Below are 11,648 nucleotides of genomic sequence, written 5' to 3'. Positions count from 1 at the left end.
GAAATCGCGAATGCACAGAACGGAAAATTTGGTCAATACATTAAGTAATCCGCATGCGCAGAACGATTGATTTCAGTACTTCCGCTAAGCGCTTCGAGTGCAGCGTCAAACGCGGGCCTGTAATCTAGCACGCAGGGACTGACCAATGAAATCTGAGAAGTAGAAATACCGGTAGACGCTGTTGCTTGATTGACAATGTCAGTCAAGAAAGGGAGGAGCTTAACGCTATCGTTCTCTCCCAGTAAATTCCGATGTCAAATAACGACGTTATTTGGACGGAAAAACGATGGTTTGAAAACGTCCAAATAACGTCGTTTTTCCGTCCAATGACCATATACGGAAAAAAACGACGTTTTCGTGTTTGCAGTGGGATTCATAACAATGAAATTAAATACAATGTATCCATCATAGTTTCCTTCTTATAATGGACCGCCTCTGTGGTCTAGTGAATAGAGTGTCTCCATGGAGAGCGGAATGTCAGTGTTTCCATCCCCGACAGCGTCAAACCAAAAGATGTTACTTATTTGGTCCATGCCTGGTGCTAGGCATTTAGCGGATAAAACAAGGACTGGTCGGCTAGGAGTCAGTATATTGTGTATAAGTGGGGTATCATTGTTAAACTGCGGCATGGTATCTCATTGTGGGCTAGAACTATAAAACTGGCATTGGTCCAGAGAGTCTCTCTCTCCCTCCCCACCCCCCCACCCCCAACCCCCTCTATCTCTCACGCACACACACCAACCAACCCACCCCACCCCCACACATATGCGCAACGCGACGTTAAAACCCCATTTAACCTCGACAACATATGGGCCTGTTCCCCTACGGTCAAGGTCCTACACCACATTATCTGTCTTGGATCTACCATTGAATCTTGTGGTCTGTGGCACCATGATATGAAATGACTGCTATATCAAGCTGCCAGGTTAATCACAAATTATATTCAATCACTTTTCAAAACGATGCCAAGAATTGGAACCCTTCAGTCAGCATTCAAAATATTCCGAGCTGTAAACAAACTCCTGACGATAAACTTACTATTGAGGATTTCTTTAAGTGAAGATAATGAGAAATCAGAAGATTTAATGCTCCCTAGATCAAACCGTTGCGATATTGGCCAGATAAAAATTGTACCCAACAGAAGAGTAATCCCGACTGACCATGTAAACACGTGCGAACACCCTATAAAGTATAACCCAAGAGCAGAATGAGGCCAGACAGTCTTGATGATAAAACGCCATAGGTCGCACCCTCTTCTTGATGTGCTTGGTGTGTCTTACTCAGGTGAGTGTCCTTTTCCTTTTTCCCATGTAATGAAACACAAATGAAACAAATGACGGATATGAAAATTTAATAATAAATAACATAATGATAGTGATGCGGCTTTGCAATTTCAATTAAAATTTAATAGGGTGTTTGAATATATTTATTTCTGAATTTATATTAGCGCCCTAACATTGTTGTAACTTAGTGTTTCGGTTACCTGACTTCGGCAGGAATAACATCATTAATGACTGTTTTTGGTTAAATACTTACAGTAACTAATACAGTAAGGTATACCAATATATTTTTGCAAGTATGATTTAAAAAAAATATTCTGCGGTAATATTGTCTTCGACTTAAGACAGACAATGTTAGTTATGAGATCTAAAAAAACAAGCCGGTTTGAACAGTATTACGGTTACATTATAACCTGGCAGCTTAACGTGGGAGGAAAGTAATGCAGATATTTACATCTATGGTGAAACCCACGAGCACGGATATAATGCAGACCAAGGCTTGTATTCAGACGGATCTTTATTCTTAGAGCAAGAGGTTAATGTACTTCACATAAGAGCCAGCTATTGTCCTGTCGTCGGGCAATTCTTATTTTCGTGTCTCCCCCACCTAATTTCTGAAAGCAATAATTCGCGGGATAGCGATTATATTATGAGGCGCAAATGAGCATTTGTAGCTCCAGTATTACCGCCGGGAAAAACTCAATGCCAAGTTTCTATAAAAGGCAAAACGCCAAAGCTAAATATATAAACTGTAACACCAACCAGGTGAAATGAGAACTGGTATTCTATGTTATAAGAATTTATCATTTAATGATATCTTCTCATGTTTGACAAAAATGGTGTGGTCTAAGGAAACTTTGTCTTTTCCAACAAATCTTCCAACAAAATATTAATAGAAAATCAGCAAGAGCATGTTGTAGAAACGATAACAGAAGTTTTACGTTTACCCCTTACTTGCTATCAAACAATAGCGGAATATATGTGAGCTGTGAGTTTTGTTTTTAAAAGAAAAAACTGACATGCAGATTACCACCGACCTTTTGAAATTTAAATGGATATTGATCCAATATTGACCGTCAAAATGGCCGCCAAATTAAATCAAAGATGGAGGATGATTAAATGGTGATGTTAATGAATTGCCAATAACACATGAGATCTATGAGTTAACAACAAATCTTCATGTACATGTATGTTGGAAAATCAGTTTGTCAAATCATACTGCAAGTTTCCAATGGAAGAACTTCAAATCCCTTATAAACTTTTGGGTGTGTACATTTGTCCACGACATACTCAGAGATTAGCCTACGTATACGAGATACGTGGAATGACGTTGCTTTCCAGAGTGATTTAGTGTTTTGCAATTTCCCAGCCTCGACAAGTGGTTTATAATAAGCGGTCTTGTATGTATAGGTTACTGTATACACACCGTATACATACATGTGCACACCCATTGTTTTATTTTCTAAGAAATGTAAAACTGTGGGGTTCCCGACAACAAGTGGCGATATCAGCAGTGTCAGTATATTGCGAGAGCGACGTCGCATAATAGTCGACGAATGATAAAATCATCAATAATTTGCGACACAGTTTTGACATGATTTCACGCTGCTGTGGACCGCTTGGTAAACATTCACAATTATGGAACAATTGGGCGAACTAGCCAATCAGCACAAAGCAAACTGAAAATAAATCACCGAGTGATATTGTTTAAATTGTTTGATGGGCATTACTTAGAAGCTGACGAATGACAAAGAAGACACAATTTATGGACAACAACTTCTTCAATTAAAGGCGACGTTTTGGTATTGATCCTCATACCGTTGTCAAGAAAGGTTGTGCAGTTTGTTGTTGCCCTGGGTCTGGGCAGTGCGGAGTGAGGAGAAGGTGTCAGGTTGGAGCGTACTTTTGGGCTGGTTGATGTGGTCAGAGATGTTTTTGAGGGAGATAGCGGTGATGACGGATTCGCTCCGTGACAAGGGGTTGAAGGGCGGTGTGCAGGATGGCTCTGGCAGCAGGGGAGTTGATACTTTGTGACATTGTTTAAACTGAGCGGTATTTTTCCCCATACGTATTCTGGTATCTTCCGTGATGTAGTGGGTGGCGAATCTACCCGGAGAGCGGAAGGTTGTGGTTCGATCTCCTAGCTGCGTCTTACCGAAAGACGGTCGGCATCACGGGAATAAAACAAGGAGTCAGTAGGTTGTGTCTGAGTGGCGGCCCATGTCAAACTAAGCCATGGCGTTGCCTCAGTGGGCTCAGCACTATAAACATTATATGCATTAGGGCGGACTAGTACAAGCAGCCACACACAAGGACTTCGCCATGTAAGTGAAATAATTTTGAACGCGACGTTAAACCCCATTTTATCTTACCATCATGCATCTTGCCATATTTTCAGGTGACGTCAGGAAAGGGTCGGGCTACCGTCCATTTCATCAAGTATTCTAACCCCAGCGGCAAGGATGCCGGAGGAGAGTGTTGCGAGGGGGTCTTCAACTGCAAGGACCTCTGTGATCCTCTGTTCAGGGTCTGCTACAAGGAGCTACCCAGTTCAACAGAGTAATAGTACATACATGTATTTCATGCTAGGATCAGTATAGTGGAAACTGTCTGACCCGGACACCGGATAATCCGGATCTCTGTCAATAACGGACCAAATTTACGGTCCCGAATTGACTCATACAATAATAGTATATACATGTATGTCAAGCTATTATTCAGTACCCTAGAATCTGTCTAAATCGAAGTCTCACTAATCCAGGCCTCAGTTGATAAGTGATAACAACTTTACGATCTCGAATTTACTAATAAAGTAACGGAACATGCAAGTTGTCATGCTATAATTCAGTGCACCGGAATCTGACTAATCCGGATCTCTGTCGATAACAGATCAACTTTACGGTCCTGAATTTACAATAGTTTGCTATACTTTATAATTGTGAGCATGCGATAGAATGCAGTGAAACCTCATTGGTCCGAACTTCGGTAATCCGGAAGTCAGCTAATGTTTCAATATTCTTAAACATGTTTGTTTGTTTGATTGATGTTTAACGCCGCACTCAGCAATATTCAAGCTATACGACGGCGGTCTGTAAATAATCGAGTCTGGATCAGATTAGACAATCTAGTGATTGACATCACGAGCATCGATCCGGGTCTTCAGCAACCCATGCTTGCCGTGAGAGGCGACTATGCGTGTCGTAAGAGGCGACTAAAGGGATCGGGAGGTCAGGCTCCCTGACGTAACTGGTGCTTGTCATCGTATTCCAAGTGCTCGGATCGATGCTCTTGACATCAATCACTGGTGTGTCTGGTCCAGACTCGATTACTTTTCAGACCGCCGTCATATAGCTAAAGCATTGCTAAGTGCGTTAAACCGCAAACAAACAAACAAATCAATAATTTCCACTGATGCATCAATGATGCAACTTTTGCGTCCCTCAGTCGTGTCCGGATTCGCTGGTAGTGGGTTCGGATCCCAGGTGTGACACGGTGATGATCTTTGGTTTGTTAGCGCCATACCCATCCGCGGAGGTTTCATAAAAGTGGTAAAGGTCAACAACCTGGAATTTCCACCAACATTAAACAGACACACTTTGATGCAGCTGAAATACCGTTCAAAGCGGGGATAAACCCATCCAATCTCTCTGTTTCAGAAAATGTCCTATAGAGACTGGAAGCTACGAGAACACGAACCAGATCCAGTTTGGCAAGAGCATTGGAGGAAACACAAACAATCCTGTTTCCTTTGACTTCGATCACTTTGACGTATGTTATTTGATAAAAACAATCGTCACGATTTGGCTGAAATATTGCCGTTGTGGCGTTAAACTTTAAGGGCACACACATCTAAAATCGCTCAAGATCAATGAAACCTCACATTGATAGCATGTATGAATAACCCGGCTTCAAGACACACAAAAACACCCCGGCGCACAGAAAAGTCAGTCGTCTGATGACGTCACGTGGGACACCATTCTTCTTCGCCATTCTTCTTGGAGGGCCTGGATCAGTTCTTGTAGGTTGGCTGGAAGACTTGGTCGCTATCGAACGCGACCATTCATGACATCTCAGGGGTGTTCTGTGGGGGATGTAACATGCCTGTTGATCGTGCAGGCCACGGCAACACGTTGGCGTTGGTGGCTGCTAGGAAGTTCTATACGATTCGGGCGGTGTCATGCCAATAAACGGCATCAGGTGGTTTTAGAAATGGTCAGACAATCGGACGAAGAATGTCATCCATGTAACGCTGAGCTGTCAAATATTTCCGATGACCAGTGTTGGTCTCTCCTCCCCACAAATCCACACCCACACTGAATCCAACATGTTGCCGTTCGTTGCCCCCTTCGGCGGTAAACAGGCTGTCTTCGATCAACTCGGAACTGTTAGAACAGGTTTTTGTCATTGTAGAAGACCCTCTGCCAGTCACGTCGCTGCCAACGACGTACAGTCCGGGCCTATCTCAATCTCTGACGGCGAAGTTGTTAATACCTGTCCTCTTTAAGGCCTCTCAGGTCTTAACTCCTAGAGCCCTGAGTCGCCTGGCCACTGTCTGTCGATTAACCATATGCCCCAAGGTATTCGTCGCTGATGACGTCACTGTCAGGAATCGATTTCGGAGATGCAAAGTACGCAAATACCGGTCTTCATTGGGCGTAGTTACCCTGGGTCTGCCTGTTCTTGGCCTGTCTTATGTCTACCCGTTCTGTTTGTAAAGTTGTATCAGGTTAGTGTCAGCAACAGGGGTGCAACCAAAAGGTCTAGCAATGTAGACATGGGTGGCTCCCATCTGTATCATACACAGGGTACGCTCGCGTTGCTCTAGTGTCAGTCGTGGCATTTCTGTGTTGTTGTTTTTTATCGATGTGAGTGTCTGACATGCTGTCCGTTTCATTTATATACCTTGAAGTCTCGGCTGCCCAAGCGGCATGAGTTTTTCACTTTTTAGCATTTTCTAAAAAAAAAAGGCGTGGACAGACCGGTCTCAGTTGCCGAAGTTTACTGCTGTGAACGTGTGCATGTATACAAAGTGACATTACTCCGAAATAATTATTCGTTTTCCAAGAAAGGACAAGATATGATAAAGGCCCAATATTAGCCCACACGATCTGTATAAATAAGCAACACTTTTAGAATGGTAATGAAAGTTATCAGATTCAAATGAATGAGATCTAATTTTGTTCATTTCAACACATACATATGTCGGACTTATAACAATACTAAATGTATGTATTAAGCTCAAGTGTGTCGAAAAGACTTATTTTAGAGGGAGTTACTTTGAGCATGAGCACGAGTCTTTGACCCAAGCTGATTTTCTTAGGATATGTACATGTAGGTGAAGAAAGTAGAAAAATGTGTTAATGAATTCAACTTAGGCCTTTGACTCATAGTTAGATATCTCGTGTGATTGAAAAAGTCGCATTTTTCAGCCGTTCTTGTGTACTTGAAGATGCCAGAAACCAAAAAACTTGCAAATGTAAGAAAGAAATGTCAGCCATTTGAACCAACTTTCATGCCATTATTACAAAGTTTTCTGTAACTTTAAAAGTTTCTTGTGGGTAAAGGACTCATTTGCTAACTATTAATCCAGGTGATTTTAGCTGGGACGATTCCGTCCGAGTTATCTGCGTTTCATTGTATCATATTCAACAAAGTTTAGGTGATCCTATTTTCAGTAGTTACAGCATGGACGTAAATATAGATTCGTGATGAAAGTTGAGCAATGTATATTTAGTTTCGTTTGAATAAATGGAACAGTTAAGTTTTGACATAAGTGCTCATACAGTTACTGATATAACATTTGTGATTTGAAACTGATGCAAGCTTTCATTTTATAATAAACTAGGACCAGACAAGTGTTTAGCACCATTGATTATCGTACAAATTATCCGCTGGATTGATATTTATAAGACGAAAGTCATATATGGTTGTTTTATATTTCAGACCAGTTTAAGGATAGAGGTGAATGCACAGGATCACGACACAGGCTTTCTGTTCGGCTCCAATGACAACATTGAGACTGTTCACTACGACGTCGTAGCTGCCTTGACCTTCAACAGCACGTTGCCTGGAACGTCAATTACCATGAAGGGGAATGTAATAACGTAAGTCATGATGGCTGCATACCAGTATTATTTTTATATTTAACGCCACACTCAGCAATATTCCATGTATGACAGCGGTCTGTAAAAGCTTGAGTCTGAACCAGACAGCCCAGGGATTGATATTGTGAGCAACGTCCTACCAGGTCGGGATTCGATTGGCCAATCAATCGTTATTCAATCAACCACGTCACCGAGCCTGACTGACTTATTCCATTTAGTTGCCTCTAATGGCAAGTATGACTGTTCTAACCCGGAATCCAAACAGGAGCTAAATGTAGTTCACAATATCGGTTATTCATTCATAAAAGTAACATTAACAGTTGATCTAATTCCAATTTCATCAGGTTGGAAACGAAACCAGATATACTATTTTACAGACAAACTAGAAATTCAATTCAAACACTATAAACAATCAACACTTGAATAGTTAACTGAATTTAATGGACTTCAAGAATAATGATGCTTTCTTTTAACTGTTTGTAGATTTGAAGCGACTGTGCAAGTGAAGTGTTATGATCATTACTACGATAACGGGTGTGGCACCTACTGCAGGGCGGAGGACGACCCCGGCCACTATATCTGTGACCCAGCGGGCAAGAGGGTGTGTCTCGAAAGTGAGTGTCATATATGTATGATACAAAAAATAAATAAAACTATGACAGCAATATAAATAAATGTAGACTGCAGAAGCCTATTTGTTGTTAGGTGTGTGTGTAAAGTCGTGATTCGGAAGAAAATGCAATGCAATAACGAATATTTTACGAATGCTTCCATATATTTCTTTCATTTATTATCATTATTTTCATTGTGTTGGCTGTCACAGAATGGACTGGAGCAAAATGTGACCAATGGGATTACTGTTTCAACAGCACGTGTCAAAACAGCGCCACCTGTCGGAACAACCCTCGTGACTATTCTTGCCTGTGCAAAAGTCGCTATACTGGTACGGCTGAAATATCAGATAAGATACATACACGTAAATAGAACATAGGGCATGAAGGAAGGGTGACCCAGTGAATGTGTTGAATGTGATCTGAATGAAACCATGAGGCAACTTTGTCCGACTGCTGTGTGCTTGTGATGGAACATCATCTGTTTTTTGTCTACTTTGACTGTGTTTTTTACACTTGAAGTTCCTATTTTGTCTGTAAAAACTCGGTCCTCATGAATCAGCGTAAGAAAAAAATTGTCACAGGTATGAGAGCCCACTTGTACGAAACGATTATAGCGTTAAAGCGGTTGTAAAATATATGCAGTAGAGGAACGAGAGTTAGCCTTTACTTAAGTTGGTGTAGTGCATGGAACTGTATTTGTTCATATATATATATGTACTGACAGGTACTTTCTGTGAGGCCATTATTCCGACCACGACAATGACGACACAATCAACAGCATCCCCTACAACGACAACCGCTACAACATCGACGATATCGATAACTGTGTCTCCGACTACAACTGCTGCGACAACTACTACACAGCAGACAGAACCAACAAGCGCTAGACTGAATCGAGTACACCTTTCCCATGTACATAACAGCTTTTTGTTAGGCTTATTTGCTTTGTTTATCTCATTTTCCTGAAACATCATAATCATACAAATAGTTACTATAACATCGGGAGTGAACTATAGTTTTGATAAATACAAATATGTGATTTATCATTATTATTTATTATTATTAATAATATTAGTATTGTTGTTGTTGTTGTTATGTAAAGAGTTACCCGATGTTATTTATTCTGTTCTGCAAGGTGGCCGTCACACAAGGAGATAATGCGTTACCCGTCGTTCTGACTCTGTGTGGGGTTCTGTCCATCGTGCCGCTTACAGGCCTCGCTGTTTTATTCAGAAGGTACCGTGCTGCCGAGACAACCTCAGCTTCTATTACAATCACATGAAACTATGTTTTACTTTTTATAATATTTGCAGTATTTGAAATATGTCCTTGCAGAGAAGGATGTCACTGTTTGTGTATCATTATGGGGAGAATGGTGTTTGGCAGAAAAAAAACCCAGACAAACAATTTCATTGTAACAAAATGACTTTGTGTGCTTCATTGTTTGAGTGCTTCATTGTTTTACTTAACAATTCCGGTTGGCGTGCTTAATCTTGTAATAAACGTCGTAAAAACTCATTCAGTAAGTTAAAGAAATTGGAGAAAATTACATATTACAATTTATACTAGTTATTTATTCATAATCACAGTTCCCGGCCATTGGTTTCAGGAAGTGTAGCAGCCGAGTGAAGCCTGTCCCTCATGACAGAAAAGTCCGGACCAAGGCCAAGTACAACACAAGGCCACCTTTACACAGGGTCAGATAGAGTGTTGTCTGCAACATGACAGGCTCTGGGGAGTGGACAGGTCCGAGCCACGAAATATTCAGGTTATAGATCGTGTATCAAAATAAAATATTGAAAATATTGGGAAATTGTCAATTGTCAATTTCGTTCGATGTAATTACAAACGTACGATGGGTTTAGGTGCCCGTGATGGTTACAGATAACGGTATATCATCTTGACATAACTCCAATAAGTAAGTGTATAATCAAATTCGTCTTGGTATGGAGAATTAAGAGATAAAATACTGTCCTTTCATTGTAGAGCTTGGTTACCTGTAATTTAACCGTGATAAAATGAATTATTTTGGAACCGAACGCGTAAGCTCTCTGTTGTCCCCAATGCCTAAATAACATTCTCTGTGTAGATTTCTATCGTGTTTTCTGCACGAAATGTATTGACACACATCCTCTAAATATTGTCGTAACCGAAACTTTGCACTTTGTAACCTATAATTGTAGAATGATGTAATTATTTAAATATGCCTACCGACAATGACTGAAAAAATACTATTCTTTGTATATAAGCTTCCGCGGTGATGCGGCCGTCAAATCGTCTGTTTCAAATCAGAGGGGGTTTATTGTGATTTGACAACACCTGACTGACCAATCAGAATCGAGTAATTTCCAAATTCATGGTAAAATAGCCATTCCTCAAAACGGCAAGGTTCACTTTGATTAAAATACATTCGGGTTAATCGTTGCGTTCGAGTACACCACTTCTCACACGAGTCAACCATGTTCGAGTTGAATACATCTTCGAGAACATCACCTTGGCACACTACTCGATTATGAGTAAACCATCATCAGCGACAAAAAGCCTTTGCATACTCATAAGACATGTCTACCAATAGCAGAGTCGATTATACGATTCCTACTATATCATGAGCATGTGTTTATGGATCACCATCAAATAGTGATGATCGCGAAAAGGTGTGCGGATCCTGCCCCACCTGCCTCACAAACACTTCTGTGAGAATAACTGGTGACATCGAGTGAAACATAACTTCGAGACAATCGTACTGTTTGACGAGATAGCCATGTTTACCACTTGGTATCACCACATTGATTTGAATTCATACAATATTTGCTATCGCTCTGATTTTTATCGGAGCTATTTATGCAAACACTGATTCCACTTTCCCCTTTCTCACCCCTATCACATTCACTTCTCTTCCCCTTCAGCATCCCATTCTCACCCCTTCATCCCCAGACCTGACTTTGAGAGATTCTTGTGTGTATCTATGTGATGAAACCTTAACATTGTTTCGGGATTAATATGTTAGTCTACCGTTCTAACATAGCTATTATTAGTATTTTCCTTTTCACGATCGGCCGCTCCATCCACAATAAGGCTGAAATAAGTGAGTGAGTTGGGTTTAACGCCGCTTTTAACGGTATTACAGTTATATCGCGGCGTGTCAGCTTAATTAGGGAGGAAAGCCCGAAGTGATGCGGGTTTCAGACGTTTACCACTTTGGTGAAACCCACGAGCACGGGTATGGTGTTGACAAACCTAGAAACATAATCGCGGCGAACCGGTATTCGAACCTACAATCATAGGTTTTTGACGTGCCCAAGGGACGCAACTGTGCACAGCGAATTGCTGCGCCTAATACGACTAAACTGAAATAAGACTGAATCTGTCGTACTGGACATACATACATTTATAACTTTATGTCCTAATTCACTCTTTGACCTCAATCCCCTTTCTCACGGAGTGAAATACACGTCGTATCACGGAATCACGGCCAAGGTTACAACTGAAAACGATACTTTTCTTTGTCAACGTTTGCATGCTCGAGGAGATTCAATTAACTTCTATTGTTATTAAAATGTGTTTTACATTATCATTGATGTACAGATATATACTGTAGCCATGAGCGTGCAACACAGGATTGTTTCAGACCACGTTTTGTTTAGAGCATG

The 11,648-nt window shown here is 40.9% G+C and overlaps 1 protein-coding gene across 1 annotated transcript; it reads left to right on the top strand.

Annotated features, from left to right (window-relative positions):
• Positions 1-424: 424 nt before the first annotated feature.
• On the top strand, positions 425-9,704 carry LOC139467609 (protein jagged-1b-like). Its single transcript, XM_071249140.1, has 10 exons — positions 425-476; positions 1,244-1,284; positions 3,679-3,839; positions 4,937-5,048; positions 7,224-7,384; positions 7,868-7,998; positions 8,208-8,327; positions 8,723-8,910; positions 9,134-9,234; positions 9,608-9,704. Exons 1-10 carry the CDS (start codon positions 425-427, stop codon positions 9,702-9,704), a joined length of 1,164 nt encoding a protein of 387 aa, XP_071105241.1.
• The last annotated feature ends 1,944 nt before the right edge of the window (positions 9,705-11,648 follow it).

Source organism: Haliotis cracherodii, unplaced genomic scaffold, assembly GCF_022045235.1.
Source record: "Haliotis cracherodii isolate W230 unplaced genomic scaffold, xgHalCrac1.p SCAF_2, whole genome shotgun sequence".
NCBI classification, from domain to species: Eukaryota; Metazoa; Mollusca; class Gastropoda; order Lepetellida; family Haliotidae; genus Haliotis; species Haliotis cracherodii.
The sequence above is the reverse complement of the archived record's forward strand: the minus strand, read 5'-3'. Positions and strand labels throughout refer to the sequence as shown.